The 21,662-nt window shown below is 36.7% G+C and overlaps 1 protein-coding gene across 2 annotated transcripts; it reads right to left on the bottom strand.

Moving 5' to 3' along the window:
- Window positions 1-258: 258 nt before the first annotated feature.
- LOC112043528 (neuropeptide CCHamide-1) lies at window positions 259-19,570 on the bottom strand. Of its 2 annotated transcripts, none has more exons than XM_052883907.1 (6): window positions 19,477-19,570; window positions 9,909-9,944; window positions 2,799-2,890; window positions 2,048-2,130; window positions 1,608-1,713; window positions 259-1,087 (listed from the first exon to the last, which is right to left on the bottom strand). In XM_052883907.1, exons 1-6 carry the CDS (start codon window positions 19,568-19,570, stop codon window positions 1,064-1,066), a joined length of 435 nt encoding a protein of 144 aa, XP_052739867.1. In that variant the 3' UTR covers window positions 259-1,063. The 2 variants fall into 2 exon arrangements, with proteins under 2 accessions (XP_052739867.1, XP_023934759.2); XM_024078991.2 differs by lacking the exon at window positions 19,477-19,570 and adding an exon at window positions 18,797-18,923.
- Window positions 19,571-21,662: the final 2,092 nt, after the last annotated feature.

The following is a 21,662-nucleotide window of genomic DNA, read 5'->3' as shown; positions in this document are numbered from 1 at the left end:
CATTCAGATGTTAATGATAAAGATTGGGATCAAAGACGAGCTCTCCGGTTCGGAGGTGACACACAACCAATTACTCCGGGCCGAATCCATCTCGTGCGTTCATGAGATTCTACTTTTATTATTGTATTGTCAATTTCAATACAATTGCAGTGATTTGCAGTTGAATAATTAACCAACAAACATCATCAAGATTATTATCTAATATTTGAGAAATATGAAATCAAAACAGCCCGATACGCCTTATATATTTTAGGCTATTTTTATTTCTCAGATGTGCAACCTTCATTGTGTATAAGTTAGACATCATATTCCACTAGGTTCAACAAGGGATCTATATTTAATATTAATTAATCTAATATGAAGTTAATTTACAGTATACACACTAAATTAAGAAAAATAAAGTGTTCTTAACTTTCGTATACAATTTAAAATAATACAAACTATACGATAAACAGCGTGTAAAGTTTGAATTGCTTTAGAACGTGCGTATTCACAATCAAAATTGTATTACTTCTGTTCGGTCTATGTAATCATTACATCTACATTAAGGCAAAGTAAATAACTATTAAGTAGATATAATTAATCAATCCTGCCATTATGTGCGTAGGTACACTTTCAAAGGATTTCGTTTTTTTTGAAAATATTTTGCGACATCAATAGCACTAATCTGTGTATTTAAAACTCAACTGTGTGATTTTCGAATATCTATTTATCTCTCTCTAACACAATACTGTAGACAGAGAGCGATGGACATGATTTTCAACTGACAAATAAAAAAAAGTTACGGAATAGCACAGGTTCTAAAAGCAAAATATTTTCTTTTTATCTTTTAATATAACAATGAGAAACAAAGAATCAACAAATATCATATATTTAAATATAATACAATAGAATGCGGAGATAAAGTCAGTATTATCATATGTATAGTGAAGTTGTCAGCGATGGCACAGACTTATCCTATATATTACAGGGTCAACTGCAACCCAGCCTTGCAGCTGACCGGCGGAGAGTTGCTTCAGAGGAATCGGTTATGTCGAGTTCAGCGGAGGAGATCATGAGGTGCTTACTTCTCGTCGGATGCTGCTCTCTGCAATACGAAGCACAAGTATGTTACGAGAAGACATGTTTCATGACTTCATGACATTTGCTAAAACAAGAAGTACGGCCAAGAAACTATATGAACACTTTATAGGTATATAGGTAGCTCATAGTTTTAATTCCCTTGTGTTTTTGCTGTGTTGGAGATTTTGGGGCATTTCGTGGTAGACGTAATCAGGGTAGCAACAAGGAAAAGGCGCATTGTAAAAATATATTGTACTAGCTGACACCACGAGGTTTCACCTGCGAGTTTCCCGTTCACGCATGAACACAGGGATAATAGCCATCTTCGATATATGCTATCTAACACTGAAAGAATTTTTCAAATCGGACCAGTAATTTCTGAGATTAGCGCGTTCAAACAAAAAACTCCACAGTTTTAATAATATTAATATAGATATAGATTGTACTAGAACAAACTACGAGTTTGATAAAAGTGATTAATAACTTTATAAGCAGCATGTTTACTCCGAAATCTCATTAACAAATTATAAGCAACAATATTTCACCATGATTTGCCATAGCTTCATTTTGGAAAGAACGTCGTCGTCTATCATTGGCTTTGCTTCGAGACCCTTTGAAGATGGCTCCAGAGGTGCTTCTTCACTATCACTCCTGAAAAAACAAAAAACAATTTTAAAAAATTGGAGTAGGCAGAGTCCTTTTCATGGAAGAAGTCCCGAGGTTGAAAAAATTGACATTGCCTTATACAAATGACAATATGACCCGCATCACCAAATGACGATGTATGCTAATATGATATTAGCGCCGCGTCTGGGGGACTTATGAAAAGGACTTTACTCGTAGTTAAATTAATCGTAAAGTCATATTATAGCTGTCGCCATCTATTGCAAGTTTTCGAATTTTAGAAGTAGCGCCATCTGTCGAGTGACTTTCCAATCGTTACGCTAGATGTTATAATATTACGTAAGAACCACGGAATACTCACATCAACCTGTTTGTCGCAGGCGTGTCCTCTTCCACCCGGTAGATGGCGTCTTCATTTTGACTGGCGAGTTGTTTTGCGCGGTTCTGTGAAAATAAAGAAACATCGCTCACTGAATTACTACATTATATGAAAACCACTATTTTCTAAACAATATTAGTAAATTAACAAGATATTTTTGGATATTATAAAAATATATTGTATTCTAATAGCAGAGTGATTGAACCAAAAGAGCTTTGCAGAGAAGGAGACTTAGAAAGCTAATCAAAAGATTTTTTTTACTCATAGATATTTTCTCTTATTGTAACTAGATTCAATTTCATATTTCGCCATCTTGTCAGAATAAATGTATAATTGGTAGATAGGTTTCGTTTCAATTCCGTATTAATTCAAGTTTACATATAGGTATGCTTACCAGTACTTACTTACTTTACATGAGCCGTGATAGCCCAGTGGATATGACCTCTGCCTCCGATTCCGGAGGGTGTGGGTTCGAATCCGATCCGGGGCAAGCACCTCCAACTTTTCAGTTGTGTGCATTTTAAGAAATTGAATATCACGTGTCTCAATCGGTGAAGGAAAACATCGTGAGGAAACCTGCATACCAGAGAATTATCTTAATTCTCTGCGTGTGTGAACTCTGCCAATCCGCATTGGGCCAGCGTGGAGGACTATTGGCCTAACCCCTCTCATTCTGAGAGGAGACTTGAGCTCAGCAGTGAGCCGAATATGGGTTGATGACGACGATGCTTACCAGTTCGCTGTTGGCGACCATGCGTCTCAGGATCCTGGTGAGGTACCAGTCCGGCGCCGTCGCGGGAGGCTTGCCCGACCGCTTGCCGTGCGCTGCAACCAGGAGATGATTTACATTTGGTGTGGTAGAGCTTGTGACTGAGCTCATCCAGGGAAGTACTACCACTACGCCTATTTAACAATATAGCTGCGCTTCGGTCTGAAGGGCATAGTTGCCGGCGTAATTACGTACACATTTTAATATCTATTATAAGTCTCGGGTTTTTAGCGAAGTGTTTTCATAGTAGGGAAGCCGAAGAGGGGAATTTTGCAGTTACTCGAGCGTGGCAGATAAACATAAGGGACTATACCTTGCACGTTGTAGAGTACCTCCATCAAGTGTGAGTCCTTAATATTTGGTGGGTACGTTTATGGCAACCAAAAAAAAAACTAACTTCAAAAATACTCAACCAGAACGTCAGATAAGAATATAGTAGGTTATTCAACTACTAAAAGGTGTGCATTTCGAAAATCTAGTGATTTGAGCGTAATGTAATGGAATGAGAGGGTCCCAAAGTTATAAAATAAAAAACTTATTTTAGTTCTCGGGTTACGACCGCGATTATTTTTTTACTTATTTTGAAGGAAATAATCTCTACATTAATTGCTAAAATTTTCTGACAATTTCAGTAAGTTCAAGTAACAAAAATTGCTTTTAAAGTATGTAGTTTTTTTTAACCGCTAAAAGCGAAATAAGTAAATAACCATTTATTATTCCTATCATTTACCAAATGCAATCGGTCCCAATGACGCTTTAGTAACTGCAAATTTAGCATCCCGGGCTCCCCTACTATCAGTGCCGGATTATGGTAATTCGATGCTCTAAGCAACCGTACCCTATACCGGTCCCCCTACCCTTATGTGAACTACAATACAACACAGAATATATATCAATCGATGTCTATGTAAATGCGCGGATTTTGAAATTGCTTTAAAATTTGTGTGTTTGTTTCTTCTCAGTTGTCACTAGAAGTAGAGGGTGCCCTAAGCGATTGCTTATATAGCTTATAGGCTAATCCAGGACTGGTGTATCTCTGTTACGCTTGTCGAAGAGATGTGCGCAGAGGTCAATAATTCTCGCTTTACAAACCCTGTGCTTAAAAAAATAAGATAGGTCTTGTACGATAAAATTTAATTATACATTTTCGAGTGGATTTCATAGTCAAAACGAAAAAATGTAGTTTAAAACTAAAACATTATTTACTAGCCCACGCTAAAAAAACCCTATGCTCGCCAACTCACAATAGAACAGCGAGGTGGATCTAAGCACCAAATCCTATACGGCGAGAGGTCAGGCCCTACAGGGCGACAAGCTCAGGACGATGCGTACGCAAGTGCGTATAAAACATCGCTCGAAGACTTCGTCGCCGTAAATGAATGTCGGACGTCTAACTTCATTAGCGCGGGATTAGCGCGCCGCGGCGACGTGTACGCATGTTTAATTACCTGCCCGCCAGTTTGGCTCCTCGGCTTACCCCGTGATACCCGCCGGTATTACAAAGTCATTAGTCTGTTCATTTTATTACAATTTATTAAACGGTTTCCGTCACATTTTTCCATAACGCAATTAGATTAATGAGAATTTGACATTTTAAAAGGTTACAGTTTAAAACATAAGTAAAAACTGGTATTGTATAATTTTCGATTTTGTTTTGTAGTTTTAGCTGCTTAGTTTCATGAACCCTATGTATGATCTGAAACCAACGAAATGGTTCATCGACTACTCGATGAGTGTAGAGTCAGGTGGGCTCTTCTGGGTTGATTTCTATAAAATAATCAGAAAGCGGAGAACATAGAAATGGAAATAAATATTAAATGCAATTTAATATCCGCTGATGAGCAGCAAGTAGCGGGCAGCGGGCAGCGGCAGTCAGCAGCAGATTGATGGCGGGCGGCAGTAAGCGGCACTACGATACTTATCACCACCTGCCGCCTTCCACGCTGCCGCTACTCGCACATGCTAATTACGTGCCTCGAGCCGTGCATTCCATATCTATATTATTGTACTTTCATTGCTGTGGGATATTAGTTTTCATCGACATAAAACGACAACTTATTTATTTACGTTTTAACTGTTACTGCTAAATTTCAGTAAACATGCAGTACATGGTTGTGTTTTTAAGACTACAAGCTATCAATAAGTTAAATGACTTAGCAGACTTAAAAAAAATGCCAGCGAACCATTAAAAACTTGACTTTTTTTCGGAAAATATACAAGGTAATTCTTCGGATCAAGAATTTAGACTTAGCTGCATTTTATAGTTACGAGTATACCTAATAGACCAGCCATACCCAGCATGTGTCCCAACATCATGTGTGTGTTGATGGTAAGTGGCAATGGCCTATCAACACAGGCCACCGTGTGCAAGAAACATCCTACAGTTACAAAACAGCTTTGTTGGCATATAATGGATATGTTTCTTCACTGCTAAGGTATGGAATCATCTTATGGGGAAACTCCGTATTTATAAACACTGTGTTCGTTAAGCAAAAGGCTTGTTTGAGGGCCTTATGTGGCTTGCACACGCTTGACTCATGTAGACCTTTGTTTAAAAGGTTCAATGTTCTCCCTCTGCCTTGTTTGTATATATTAGAAATATTATTACTAGCTAAAAGATATCCTAAATATTTTAAAAGTTACAATGAGTTAAGTGATGTCAGGCGAAGAAGAAAAGATAAGCTAATAATGCCACCAAAAAGGCTTGACATGTTCGCTAAGAGTGTACATTGTAGTGCAATTTCAATATATAACAAACTACCAGATATCTATAAGATTGACAATGTAAATAGTTTCAAGAGTAAGGTTTCTAAAATGCTTATGGATAAATGTTTCTATAACTTAAATGAGTATTTAAATTACAAATTTTAATGATATTCTTTTTTTTTTTTTTTTTTGACGTATGATAAATATTTTGACATAATTTTAATTGACATGTGTGTTTGACATAATTTTAATTGACATTTTAACATTTCACTGGTAATAATTACTTGACTTTGCACTCAATTTAACAAGGTTTAATAATTTTGACAGTATATATTATGACTATTATTTTATTTTATCTGTCACAGTAGTTTTGAGTTACATTTGTCATAATCATTGAATCTTAAAATGTTAAATTGTATAAGCTATTACATATGTTTTCTTTTTTTATTTGTTTGCTTTTAAATTAGGATTATACATAGTCTATTTAAATTTTTCATACACCAAATTATTATGGTAGAGAGTATCAGGGTCTTATTATATTTAAGTAATCTTTGTAAACCTGCTTTCTAATAAATAAATAAATTATTATTATTATTATTATTATTACAAAGAGCTGCCTTGTATCCATAAGCTTGAGGTAGATGGTAAGCCTAAAGGTCATCGGCAACTATAGCCGCCAGCCTAGAACACAACCAGCGGGGTAACTATACCATCTGAGGTCCGTGTTGAGTTCATTGGATGGGGCCTCAGAAAAATTGACACATTGCATTTTTTTAGTATAATAAATTTTTGCCAATGGTGGTTGGCGAACAATAAGCCTAACACTTCTCCGAATGTCGCACAAGCAGACATCAAAACTACGCATTCATGGTGATCTGATTACAATATGGTGGTATTTCTTTTCTTTCGTGATCCAGGACAGATGTTTTGTCTTGACAAAATCTTGTATAAATCATTATCCTCCTCCCGGCAATGTCGGGTACAAGAGTGACGCAGTATATTATAGTTTAATAATGATGCGAGTCGGATTAGCGCGCCCGCGCCCGCGCCGCGATACGCACAGATAACGGCCAATGATAGCTCATTAACGATAACGCAGGCTTACACCGTCCACAGACACGATAACATGAGCACTGAATCATGTCCAATTTATCACTATATTGACATTATTACGATGGTTTGGAGGTTAATCTGCTTAGCCGCGGCGCTAATTGTCTGGGGTTCAGTCCTGGGTCGAGTTACAACGGGTATTTTCGTTAATGGTTTGTAGGGAAACTTCAATTTAAGAATTTCTTTTTTCTCTAAAGTATTTTTTTTTATTTAGTCTCTCAATTATTCCTGCAATCTTTCGTGAGACATTCAGCGGGATTTTAAGTATTTGAATTAAGGCGTGTTTGGTGCAAAATCCAGTGATTTGCCCAAATATAATAATGTAGTGTCTATTTCATGACATCTTGTGGTGCTGGGTCTCTTGAGCCTTTTGAAAGTTGTATCAGGTTTCTTCATCATTAGGTTCCTTGAAAGGTTCTCTAAAGTATAGGTAGCCTTCTTTTCGTGTTTGCCTTGGCATGGCCGTAAAGTGTCCCAGTTGTTATAACTGTTATAGGTATGATTATCCATTGTTGACATAGTCATACACTATCACAGCCTAATCGTTTGTTTTACTGCAAAACTACATTATAGTTATTATAGTGTATAGATTTTTATTTCAACTGCCTCATTGGTCTAGTGGTGGCCTCGAATTTCGTGCTACGTAACAAATATCATCCTCGTACTCGTAAGTATGAGGATGATATTTGTTACGTAGAATCTCAATTTCGTGTATATCAACTAACATACGTCAAAGTTAATGAATTAGCCTACTGGGTAGCTTACTATGTAAGTCGGCATCGGTAATGTTCATTAGCACGTGATAGACACCGGCACCGTTACAAAAGTCAATTATTATTGCAAAGGTTTAAAAAATTAAGAAGCGCCTGTTTTTACGCGTTATTTCTAATAGTAAGTGTCTTATTTTATTATCTAATTTCAAAAATGTACAACCGCATCCCGTCGAGATCCGTTAAAAGTTTTAATGTTATAATTATGCGAAGGTACATTTGAAGTGCTAATGTAATCAGGGATTTATAAATTTTCCCTTTGTAATCCATATATTTCCCTATGTTTGAAACCTTCGAAATAACAAAACGGGTTTTGGCACAAATGCCAGGAGCGAGCAGGAAAATAATGTTACTGAAAGCACAGAAACAACGCGTCCGAATGAACTTTTCCGAATGAAGTATTGTAAGTAAGTATTGTATCTTATGCTTAAGTCCTCTAATACCCAGAAATCCCCGTTATATAACAATAAATGTAGGCTTTACATCGCGTATTGTTTAACAGATAATATTCAAGTTTAATTCTAAATTATCATTTTTATTTTCATCTAATATCGTCTAATATGGAAAGATTTTTCTAGTAAGTTGATGCAATTTTGTATTTTTATTAACTTGTAAGTAAAGTATCTTTTGCGCTACCGTATCTGTATGTGGGCCGCGGCGGGTAGGTAGTAGTGGGTAGGCAGGGGCAGATTGGATGCCGTTCAATGTATTCTTGAAGCTAAATATTACTGCGAATATTTTCTATTAATTTGACCACTGCGATGTTATTACTGGAGCTATGAACCTTCTATAGAAAACGGCTTGCAATAGCCAGACATGCCTCATTGTATCATTGTTTTCAAAAGAGCAACTGTTGAGTTTCTTGCCGGCATCTTCTCAGCAGAACCTGCCTTCCAAACCGGTGGTAGAATCTTTACAAATAGTCAACTGACGTGTCAAAAGTGCTTGTAAATTGAAGCTACGTGAAATAAATGAATTTTAATTTGATTTGATTTTGATTTGATATGAAGTGTGTCAGGCGGCAGCTCATGCTCCTACCGCAAGTAGCCATGCATGCAGTTTGTACCACGATGGTTTTGAAAGGCAGAATTCAAGCGTCCAGATCCTCTTCTGTCTGTACTGTTAAAAATATATTTTTTTGTCATTTTATACGATATGACGAGAAATTATTTCACAAGACACAAACCCTCAGTTTCGAGCCTTTGCGAGACCTTTTAAAGTTCTGTTTAAAAAGTCTTCAACATGTTTTTCGAGGAATTGCGGCCAACTCAAGTGACTGGCGACTGGAGACATGATTTTTCATGTTATGCCCAGAAAATATAAAACAAAACACGCTTACAACAAACTGATCAGTTTGGATCGTGCCGCGTTTCAAGAACCAGCTCATGACTAAGGGTCTCGTGTGGATTCGATACTAGTCGGGCATACTCTGACGTTCTATCGATTGAGTTTTAGCCGTTGGCCGAGGTTGAGGGTCTTGGACCCTTGAAATCTGCTACATTTTCCCTATTGCAAACTTTCCTTCATAACAAGCGGTATGTGCGGCTAACGCAAGCGCTGGTTCTTTGTACTCAGAAGCATAGCACTAGCCTACGTAACGTAAACGTGAAGTTATTGATATCTTTGACTCATATTTGTATAACGTTAAAGCATAAAGAACATCCATACTATACTAATACAGAGGACCATATTATTAGTCATAAGGTTTACAAACGTTCGACCATATCTAGTTGTTTATAGTTTTAGATAACAATCTTTTGTTATTGTTTTTTTGTTCAGATTCGTGGAATAAATAACACGCGTGAATTCATTCTCAGAACGATTTAGAATCATTGTGACATACGCGCCGGACACGACGAACGGGGCAATGTAACTTCGGAACGAAGTACCAGCGATATAAGTGGACAATAGTGGACTCGGCTGCTACGGCTTACGTTTAGAAGTGTGTATTGGAACTCGGATTAAAGAGTGGAATAAAGTCTCATACGAGTCACCAGGTGTTTCATTCCAAATCCACGAACCCTAGTACGTGACAAATATTATACAGCCTATAGAACATCCATACAATACGTTACAGCCTATAGCTCATACAAGTTTTGGTATCACTGTAATTGCAACTTGAACAAGAACATTTGTAACACTTACGACTGCATCCACGCTCGTGGGTTCGACAACGCTATGCTTACTTTAGCACAAACTATGCTTATTTTAGGGCTAGATAGTGATTAGTGTATTGTTTAAAAAACACCCCGATTTTCCTTTGGTCAAAGTAACGGGCGCCCGTTAGTTTAAAGAAAACTTTATAACGTCGATTCGACTAGTTTTGACTTATTTTCACCGGAAACCGTGAACAATATTCTTATATATTATCTCGAAGCACAGCGATGTTTGGCGGTAATGCATCCCCTCACGAGCTCAAAAACAGTTACACTACTACAATTAATTTGACAAAATTCAAAGTTTTCTGTATATATGTGTGTGTACTCACCTCCCCAGCAGGAGTGCCCGTAACTTAAACAGGAACCTGCAATGAAAGCAATCGTTGTTACTATTACACGTTATTTGTCACTAAGGAGTGTTTTAAGATAATAACATCAATATTATTACAATGCTTTTTTATCGAAAACCTGATGATAGATAAAAAAGCTGATAACTAACTATTTGTTATCTAATCAATAAAGCTAAAGGAATGAAGAAACAATCACAATTTCTTGAGACTGGCTTTAGATATTTATTTTGCAGTAGAATGAAAGCGATTGCAAACATATAAATCAACAATTAGTACTCGTAAATAACTCAACAGTTTAATAATAATAATAATAATAATTTATTTACTTCAGGTTATACACCCATTTAAAATATACATAAATAAGTACAGATAATAATTAAATATAACAATTAAATAATAAATCTATAGAAATTTCTGAGAGCAAACATAGTTTAGTTCGTTAACACCTACCTATCACTTACCATCAGGTGAGAATGTAGGAAAGGGCTAACTTGAAGAAAATACTAAATAATTAAAATGTACTTTAAATGTATTTACTGGAATAAACGTAAAATAAAAATCGACAATAAAGAAATAAATAAGTAAAATAAAATACGTTGAAGTGTAAGTTGTAAAATAAAAAAAAAATATCCACGCACAACGGCCAATCACATGGCTAAGTGCGGAAACGACCCAGAAGAATGAAGAAGTTGTAAAATATTAGGAGCCTTTATTCTGGCGAAAATATCTTACGTAGCTGACACCACGCCATTTCACCTGCGTGGTTCCCGTTCACGTATGAATACGAAGAATATTATACAGCCTTCCTCGATAAATGGGCTATCTAACAGTAAAAAAAAATTCAAATCAAACAAGTAGTTCCTGAGACTAGCGCGTTCAAGCAAATAAACTAACAAACAAACTCTTCAGATTTGTAATATTAGTATACATATAGATAATGCAACTCTTATATTTACAGGCCCGGAAGTAGTAGTATTAGGTCCCGCAGATGTTTGTGGCGGAGAAGGTGTTACAAGCTATGGGAACGCCGTCACACGCCTCAGATGTTACATCGTCTATTCAGAGGATAAATGAGGAAACTTATTACGCACAAAGTTCAAAATATTCGAGATAATTTATTAATTTATTTTATTGTTAGCCATTTGTTTACTAGAATATTTAAAGTCAAAACTTTGTAGCAATCATTAGTTATTGTATTTCCACTAGCCCCACACTTTCACTCGCACATAAAAACTATGTAGCCTTATATACCTCTAAGGTGTCAGTTAAGTAAGGTCTACCTGGTACTCCTCACGAGTTGGGCTATGACATATATGAAGATTTTTTACAATCCGACTTGTAGTTTTTGAAAATACCTCATGCTTGATACCTAATGGGCTTAAGATTATTCCGCTGCCGTTGGTCGATGTTTTGTCTAGTTCTCTTCATGAGACATATCGTTGGTGGCTTGCTAGGCCTACTTTTTAATATTAGTATAGATTAGCACTTTGTACAATAGAGGTAATGAGAACTGAATCATCCCTTTGATTTTAAAAAGATTCCTTATTAACTTTTATCAAGGCTCCATAAATGCAAGACGATGACGTATATCTGTGTACATCTGCCTTTACCGGAGTATCTCAGGTCAACTTAGTTACAGCTATGAGAGGGTTATGAGTGCATTATGTGGACACTCCTCTAATGCACCCGATGCGATCAACTGTTTATGGCTTATAGTGGCGCGCGCCCACCGGCCGCGCTCTTTGTATCACTTCGTTGTTGAAAGTAACACAACTGATACCCAACCATTTAATATTATTTAAATTACACTTTAATCTATTACATGCTGAATAAATTGTGGTTGTGGTTAGTGTAGTTATTTAGATAAGTTAGTTTAAAATTCATATTGTGTTCTTTTAATAAATAAAAGCTGTAAATACAAGATTCATTAATAAAAGGTCAGACGACATTGTCCAGACTAATGTGACTTATCTAAGAAATAAAGAACCGTTCTGCTGTTGTTTTGTTTTCAATAGCATATTAAATTACAATTGTTCTCTATAGCTGCAGTTTCATCACGCAACCGAGTCTCGTTACATAATACATCGCCGTATACTCCTTCGACTACACACATACTGGTTGTACAATGTCAAAACTACAATAATTGCTTGACGTACTTTTAACCGCGTGAAACTTCCGGCGGTTAAGTGAGTACTAGTTAAGTGTTAAGCTTAAGTTCAACTAAGTAAAGTTTACCGTAGTGACAGCGAGCTAAGTCGCTAATGGTGGTAAGAAGAGCTATTTTATGACGTCACGGGATCCGAGACATATTATCACCTGCGCACACTTTATTATCTCTGGTGTATAAGATATTGTGTAAAACAATTCATAAGGATGACCTCGAGGCATTACTTTCAGATCAAATAAAAAAATAAACTGGGGTTGATGAACCATTCATTGCATCATCTAATCATAATAACATCTAGTGCAATAATGTAATTTACTATTGCTGGTTTGACATTTTATTATTAATTTAAATTAACATTGTGAAATGACGTAACAATGTATACTTTAATGCTGTACTTTTGTAATATTAAATTTGCAAACAGGGCTTTATTCCAGTGCAACTTTTTAAAAGTTTCATCCTACTAATATTATAAACGCGAAAGTTTGTATGGATGTTTGTTACTCTTTAACGGCGCAACTACTAAACCTATTTAGTTGAAATTTGAAATGGAAATAGATTTTACTCTGGATTAACACATAGGCTACTTTTCATCCCGGAAAAATGCATGGTTCCTCAGGGATTTGTGAAAACTATATTCTCGCGGACGAAGTTGCGGGCGTTCGCTAGTTACTTCAGACGTTAGTTGTTCAGACGATTTCTCTATTAATACATTTATAAAAGACATTATGCTACATTTATAAGAGACACAAGTTAAAAAATGCATTATAATTATTAACTATACGCAAATATTTAAGTTAAGTAACACAGTTAAGTTTAGTATAGACGTATTTAAACTCCAAGCAAATGAAATTTATTCAGACGATAACATATTGAATCCTCCGCCGGTGGTGGCGCGTGGCTTTGTATTTAAGTTGGAATTAAGTTTATAAAGACAACACGAGCACAAACCGGATTTGTGCCCGCCTCAGCGATTTGCGTGTGGGACATTTTATTGTGATCATAATATGAATATTGCAACACTTTGCCGCGAGGGAAATGCTTTATTTGTTTCAGCTCTTTGAGTCTATTTGTTTTGCAGTTAAGTCATATTTTAGATGATACGAAAGGATTTTAGGCGTTATTATATTCTACGCTAAAACTTGTATATCCGTGGAAATAATCGTGATACGTGAAAAGAAGAATTTTGGAATAATAAAATACATTTATGTCACAAAAGCGCGTAATTGTGAATTAATTATTGTGATAGTCAGCTCAAAAATAATGTAAAGCCTTGACAGTGTCCGGGCGCCGGGAGCGGGCCGCTTCTGCGATACCGAACAAAGCTCCTGTTTATATGAAAAACACGATTTTCCGACAATTATACTGCATGTTGTAGACATGCACGGTGCGTCTGAGAGCCGGCGGCCGTGAATTCTATTAAGTTTCAGCACTGTGACATCGATTGTTTCCATGACGACTTAGTAGACAAGTAGATTATAATTTTGGATTCCTATTTAAACATATATATTTATATTATATTATTATATATATTATATATTTGTCGCCGAGTGAGTTATTTGATCGGTTAGCAAAATCTACGTTAATTATTGTGACAATATTAGAATCAGGTTTTCATGTAATTGAGAATATGGTCGATGCCCCGTTATATTTATATATATTTAAACATATAAGTTCACATTCGAATAATACATGTTATAGGCGAAAAGTTCGTCAACGAGAGTTTACATTTTGCCACTAGTTCTCTGACTATTTTAAATGCCTGGTTGCATTTTGTTGAATGATAATTTCCTAACTCGCCCAGAGTACTGAAAATTCAGAGACGCGAGACTACGCACGAGCTACGCTGATGCTACGGGGCGCTACGGTCGTGCGGTACGGTGCTACAAAATTGGATTTGCCGTTTTAGGAACCATGTTGAGAATTGTTTTTAAAAATAGCCGCCCGAAAAAATGTCACGATTCGACCGTACGCCGAAACGATTTATTGCTACTTTTTGCTCAATGTACTATGTATGTTTGATTTTTAGAGTCATAATTAATATGATAAACACCAAATAATCTATCGAAAATCCGATTGATGTATTTAGATATAGCTGTTGCTGTGTAAATTCATAGAATAAATGATAAATAAATGCTTGAATTTTTATTATAGCCAATCGTACAATAGAGAAACAACAAATTATAACTGGCGCTCGAGACGTAGTGTATTTTATATTACAATGTAATATTTACAGCGAAGCGCATGCGAGTGTTCGGCACAGTCACGCTCTACGAGTATCTGCTCAGCGCTTTGTATTTACTTGTTACAAGTCATGAGATCACAGCATCCATACTGATTTTTTGTATTGTAACAGGTAAATATAGGTATATTTGTATGTTTAAATGTCTCAAAATATTATAAATGTGCTTGTCACGACAACTATTAATAAATTGCATTTTGCTATCTACTTATTTCTGTTGAAAATATTTGTGTTACTAAGTAATCTACTTTGAAATATTCATTTGACTAAAATTATTGCAAACTTTTGTAGCAAGCCTTCTCTGTACATGTAAACTAAAAAATTGTGTAACACACTGAACTAATTTATCAGTTAGAAAATTTTGTATGAACCAATAAGGTCTAAAAGATTGTCTAAAAGGTCTAAAAATTGTCTAAAAGACTGAGTTATATTGCGCAAAAAAGTGAAAAGATTTCAGTTGAACCAAGACAAGTTATTCAGCTATACCGGCTGGCCTGCCGTTGTCGTGGTCACTGCAACAATAAAGTGCACTACAGCGCTACGGAACTACGTGCAGTGGTCGTGCATGGTCGTGCTCGTGGGCGTGCAAGCGTGACGTCATACCTCCGCGCTGACTGCGCCAGCCGTTCACTTTCTGTATGAGATTGGCCGGCTTGCTACCTCTACTGTTAATTCTCTGCTCTGTGGACAGACAACACGGTTAGATCGCACGAAGTGGAGCCACTTGAGCGACTGGGAAGACTTTACTAAACGCATAGATGTGACATAGTGTCTCGCTCGCGCTTCAATGGTTAAACGTTTCTTACAAAAAATTTAAATTGATATAAAAGTAATGCAAGCCAACGGAAAATTGTATAAGAAGAATGGTTATATATACGCTTTTAAAATAATTCATGAAATTGAAGTATATAATAGTAATTTAATAAATTACCAATGTTTTAAAAACATGTGGATACATGTTTTATAATTTATATGTTTCTTTTACATCAGTTCGATAAAAAAATGAAAAAGCATTGGGATTGATATTTGTATACACCACGCGTCGAGGCGCGTGATCTCGCAATAGCTCGTGGAGAGCAACTCCCACCACCATCAATTAACTGCAGCAGGAATGGTTTGAGTGATACAACGCCACAGGGAGCTGCTATTAGTTGACGGACAGACAGACAATTGTATGATCTGCTGTATAAGCTACAGAACAAAATAAATACCTATTAAGAGTTCATGGTAAAGGTAAATTTTAAACAACAAAATAATTGATAAATATGTAAAATCATTGTTACAGGAAGTGCAGAATTTAATTTGAATTAATGTAAAAGAAATAAAATATGAAATAAGGGGTAATATAACTTCATGATTTGTATTGGATAGAAGCAGGCGTTACTTTGCAATTGCACGTTGTAGAGTCAACATCTTCTGTAGATGCTCCGGTTTCGGGGTGAAACGTACGTAGAGAGTATTTTGTCGGACCTGGGTGACGTTGTCGCATGGGTTCGTCGACTTTTTGCGGATGATAGCAAAATAAATAAATCATTATATAATTCATGATTTGTTATCATCTTTAATTACATAAACAAATGTAAACTAGTAAAAAAAATCGAAAACCTGAAAGCATACAAGTTAGTAACAGGGAATCCGGGAGTAAGTAGGCCGGTCGATTTCAATAATTTTGAGAGTTGATAAACATAGCCGTAATGGAACCATACAACATACTAAAAATATCAGAAATACATCCTGTTTTGAAAACTTTTGTGCTGATTTTCACCGGGTTAATATCCAGAGCCACTCAAAAATCTGATATAAATCTAATAATATCTAAATTACTAAATTTTGACAAAAAGTTTATAAGTTGTATAGCTTGTAAAACGCATATACCTACTTAAAATTTCTTTGCAGGCAGAATATGAATTTCGATATTATTAATATTGATTATGAATATAAAACGTAAAAATAAGTAACACAACAGGTGTGTTAGTCTGTGCGTGCGTGCGCGGACCTGCCCCAACAACAACTACCAGGAAGTGCACGACCTTAGTTCATTAATTAATAAAGCCTCAATTACTGCGCTAACTGCCGCTAACTGCCGCTCGCCGCGCTAATGTTTGTGTATGCACTTGAACATTGTTATCTAGTATTTAGTTACGAGTTTATATCTTCAAGTATTTCTCTAAAGACACCTGTGTTTAGCAGCTTGTAAAACAATCAAATTTTTTAAGATTAACCAATGTTGTACCTTAAACTAATCGATAAAATTATAAAACTTTAATTTATATGTTTAATTAATTTCACATCAAATGATATTTTAGTTTTATTAAGATGGTATTTTGATATTCCTCCATGTTCCGTACAGAACTTTATGATTTTATTTGTATACATCGGAAAGTGGTCGGCTTGGGCTAGTGCAGGATGTGGGTAACACCGCATATTATAAAGTAGTAACGGCTAGATGGGCGCGTTTATGATGTCGCCTGTGTGCCGAGCGGACGGCAAACAGCAAACAGCGCGCTCGCTGATTACTTGTCTGCGACGCGACGCCGGCTATTAGTTGCGCCGCGACGGACATGTTCGCTCTCATCAAACAACTCTACATTACTCTTTAACTTAACCGTTAGAAGACAATTTTACTAATCAAAAACTTACACACAAAAAATTCACAAATAATCCACATAATTTAAAAGAGTTTATGTCTCTTACGACACGATTAAGACAGTATCACCGTAATTACCCGACTGCATGAAGAGTTATTTTTTTGCACGAATCTCGTATGTGTGTATGTAAGTATGTAATATTCCTTATTACCTCATACCATCCTAACCGCTGAACGGATTTAAATAACCAAGGTATTTTAGATAGATTTGTCTTGATAACCTAAGTGTTCTTAGACAGGTTCTTTAGTCTATTTAGACTGTTTTCAAATTGCTTTATACACTTCTGGTTACAACTTGTTTATTGTCTTTCCCTCTAACAAAAGTTTTGTATATTTCTCAGCGAAAATCATCTATTCTCAAAGTAGTTATTAGGTCTGACTCCCAAGGGATATTAATAAAATAGTTTAAGCTAAGCTAGTAGGTGTGAGCACGTAGTTCTAAACATTTTATGGAATCACAAAAATGACCGAAAGTGTCGAAGTTGTGTGCTCGGGGTCTGCGGACTGCTCGACTGTTGACTACTCGACAACTATCACAAGTTTGCGAGAAACACGTCCTCACAAACAGTGAGGACGTGCGTGTTTCTGTTTAAGAAACATAAACAGTTTATTTATTGACTCTGATGCTTAATCTAATTTAGAGTTAATATTAGTCTTTATGTTAAATCAGTAACTTGTCAGTCAAACAAAGAAAAGTTATCTTATCTTGATTAAATTTCAATCTTACTTTGTATCTCTCTAATACAAGCGCTGATGATATTTATAAATATTGTCGCGTTCTTTCAGAGAAGTTCTTTCCTTAGAAATGTTGTACCGCATCGTTAATATTCGCAGTGACTGTCAATGTAACGCAACGCAACACATGCCTGTCTCCGCCTCACGGTAAATGACGATGCAATCTGACTGTGACTGCTTATAATAAATAATATAATATGTGTATGAGAGTGTGAACTATATTGAATCGCTCATGTGTTTCATGAAATCAAGAATAATTAGAAAAAAGTAGATAATAGCATTTCATTGGCTTGACATGTGTCCAAAAATATTAAATTTTGCAACGTTTGTTTTTATAATTAAATATGAATAGTATATAAATTAAAGTCCACGTGGAGCTATGGTTCAAGAAACTTAACAAAATCGTCATAATCATATTTATATCCACACAATGACTATTATGTCCGATACATTTACAAAATTAGCCGTCGTTAGTGAAATGACTCATCAGATAACAGAGAGAATAATATTATGTTACTTACTGAAATACTTCATGATTTATTTGAGAAGGGAAAACCATAAGTTAAATTTTAGTATTTTATGCATACACACTATAAGTGTTTTAATATTCGCTTCAATGAATCTTTTTTGTAGTTTTCATATTATTATGTTCAGCTCAGTTTCCATTTTATTTATATTTTAAGAGTAGTTTGCAGTAGTAGTAGGATGATAAGTACCTTACTTTTTTATAATCTCATCTCATCTCATTATTAAACTGATCATCAATTTTTTATTTATTTTCCAATTGAGTTATTTTATGTGAAGTTGAATGCAATAAATAGGTTAAAAATATAAGAATAGACACAGGCGATTATATAGCTTTTTGCGAAGTGAAGCTCGCAACATTTGGTCTACGTCGATTGCGAAAATAATAAACGTCTTAAGATGTTTGCACACTACCGTGATAGCCACGCTGTATCGGCCCTGTGCCACGCTGTGGCGCACTTTACCAGCGCACCGACGCGCTGCCGCTGTGCGCGCCGTGGATGACTGTACATCGAGTGCGTCGCTCGCTGTATCGCCTGTGAGCAGTCAGTCACCTGTGGCGCACTCCACCAGGCACGCGACCAGGATCAGCGCCAGCACGCCGCACACGCCCGCGCTGCCCGTCGACGAGTGCGCTTTGCTCTGCATCGTGTGCGTCGCTCGCTGTATCGCCTGTGAGCAGTCAGTCACCTGTGGCGCACTCCACCAGGCACGCGACCAGCACCAGCGCCAGCACGCCGCGCACGCCCGCGCTGCCCGTCGACGAATGCGCTTTGCTCTGCATCGTGTGTGTCGCTCGCTGTATCGCCTGTGAGCAGTCAGTCACCTGTGGCGCACTCCACCAGGCACGCGACCAGCACCAGCGCCAGCACGCCGCGCACGCCCGCGCTGCCCGTCGACGAGTGCGCTTTGCTCTGCATCGTGTGTGTCGCTCGCTGTATCGCCTGTGAGCAGTCAGTCACCTGTGGCGCACTAAACCAGGCACGCGACCAGCACCAGCGCCAGCACGCCGCGCACGCCCGCGCTGCCCGCCGACGAGTGCGCTTTGCTCTGCATCGTGTGCGTCGCTCGCTGTATCGCCTGTGAGCAGTCAGTCACCTGTGGCGCACTCCACCAGGCACGCGACCAGCACCAGCGCCAGCACGCCGCGCACGCCCGCGCTGCCCGCCGACGAGTGCGCTTTGCTCTGCATCGTGTGCGTCGCTCGCTGTATCGCCTGTGAGCAGTCAGTCACCTGTGGCGCACTCCACCAGGCACGCGACCAGCACCAGCGCCAGCACGCCGCGCACGCCCGCCCTGCCCGTCGACGAGTGCGCTTTGCTCTGCATCGTGTGTGTCGGTCGCTGTCAATAAAAAAATGCTTTAGACCTGTTATACTACCGTAAAGACAAATACACAATAAAAAGTTGGAGTATTCGATCTTCATCTACTGTGGTAACCAGCCATAGTTGAAGGGAAAGAACAATGTGGGTCATATTTGAATTGAAATTTCGTTTAATCAGTAAAATTATGTTTATTAAATCGTCACAAATATCGTACTTTTTATTTTTATCGTTATTTATTTTTAAACAAAACTTAAAAAAAACTTTAATTGTGAGTCAACAGTGGTGGAGAAAGAAACGAAAAGAAAGAGATTATAATAACCGGCAGGCAATTTTATAAGAATCTTGAAGAACTAAAATTCATAAATACACTATTTTTATGTTCGAGTATGACGTCAGTCTACGTTAATCATGAAAGTAGATATGACGGTTCCAAAATTAAAAAAAAATATTGATTGATTTCGGCTAAGCTACGAACGAGTAGTAAAATTATTCGTTTAATCACATGAAATCTGAAGTTATGAAAGCAAAATAGCCAGTTCTGAAATTTATTTATTCCGATGTTGTTACAAGTAAATCAGTTTTGTTATTTCAACATAAATAGTTATAATGATTGACATAGATTTGATCGAGTTACACGAGTTGGCCCTTGTATTGTTATTGGATAGCAATTAATTGTTCCCGCAGCTTACTGTTGTTGGCTACAGCCAAATGAACTTCACTTCTGAACAATAACTACTGAATAACATTAAGTGTTGTGATTTTGTTGAAGAGAGTTTGTGTTCAGTGGAAACAATTATAAATAATAACAATAATAAACTGCTGGCCGATTTCATTTATTATTGTAATCTATTTCAGGAGACGAAGCCTGATCTTGTGATGAACAGCTATCTGATTATTTAACGCAAAATAAATAAAACTTATTTCTACAATATCAACTTCGTGAATATTTATGTTGTAATTATTTAGTTAAATGTGAACAGTTTCTATACAATCTAGTAGTATTTTGTAAAAAAACTGTAAATTTTGTCTAATTGTACCCGTGTGTTTACTTGGACTTTGAATTTCTTTTCTTTTAGCTTTATGGTAAATTAAATAAAGTTGACGAAATAAGCAAATGGATCACCTGGTCATAAAAAATTTTTAGTAGTAGAGCTTTTTTGAAAGATTTTGCTCGTGAAAGTATAATGCTATCAAAACATAAAGGTGATCATGGGAGCCAAATTCAATACAACAAATGTCTTGTCGTTATCTATTTTGCCAACAAAAGAAATAATATCTAAGTGGGTGCCAAATTCTATAGATTATAGAACTTGAATACATTAAAGCTCAATATTTGACTGGCTGCGGTATCAATTTATTCTAGTATTTCAGATCACGCATTTTGAATACATATATCAAATTGTACATACGTGTACGTAGCACACATGTACCTCGCGTGTAGTGGTGGAGCTTTCGGCTCTTTTGTGCGTAATCCCATTAGCTTGAGTGCAGCCCGCGAGTGAGTGTCTGCGTGTCTGTGTATTTGTGTGTTTGTGTACAGTGAGACGACACTCCGATACGAGATATGTAAGACGCTTCGTTGCTATTGTAAATGCCTTCGACGCTGTTAATATTATTGTTCTTGTAGGTTCCTATTTCCGAATGGGATATATTTTTTTGTTTTGTTAAAAAAAATATAGTAGTAATTTGAACATGACCGTCCTCGTCCTATCCTCTTTCTCGTCCAACTCCGATAAAATTTTCCCAAGCTTTCGATTTAATTGTAACATGCTTAGAGTGAGACTCAAACATACAAACGTTATTCTTATTTCAATATCGAGAAATTCTTATTCCAATATCACATTCAGAAATTACAAGCTTATAATATAAAGACACAATTTTAAAACTCCGAGAAACAACATTTTATTTTATAGTTAAATGTTTTACTTTTATCAAGATTTTGTTAGGTTAACTTTAGCAGTTAATCGTAACCGCGAGTAAGAACTACCTACTAATAACTAAACGATAAAAGTTGACTTTCTATCTGCGAGTGCATCAGGGGGTGTAGGCGACTCTAGCACCTAACTTGTAACAATTTAATGAGTTAATAAATATA

This window comes from Bicyclus anynana, chromosome 10 (genome assembly GCF_947172395.1).
Source record: "Bicyclus anynana chromosome 10, ilBicAnyn1.1, whole genome shotgun sequence".
Classification (NCBI taxonomy): domain Eukaryota; kingdom Metazoa; phylum Arthropoda; class Insecta; order Lepidoptera; family Nymphalidae; genus Bicyclus; species Bicyclus anynana.
Note: the sequence above shows the minus strand (reverse complement) of the source record. Positions and strands in the feature narration are given on the sequence as shown.

Excerpts from the sequence above, each read along its gene's own strand:
- LOC112043528 (XM_052883907.1), bottom strand. The coding sequence starts at position 19,570 with ATGCAGAGCAAAGCGCACTCGTCGACGGGCAGGGCGGGCGTGCGCGGC. Across the intron at positions 2,131-2,798 it reads TGGTCGCCAACAGCGAACTG|AACCGCGCAAAACAACTCGC; the intron begins GTAAGCATCGTC and ends TTATTTTCACAG. Across the intron at positions 1,714-2,047 it reads CCTGCGACAAACAGGTTGAT|GAGTGATAGTGAAGAAGCAC; the intron begins GTGAGTATTCCG and ends TTGTTTTTTCAG.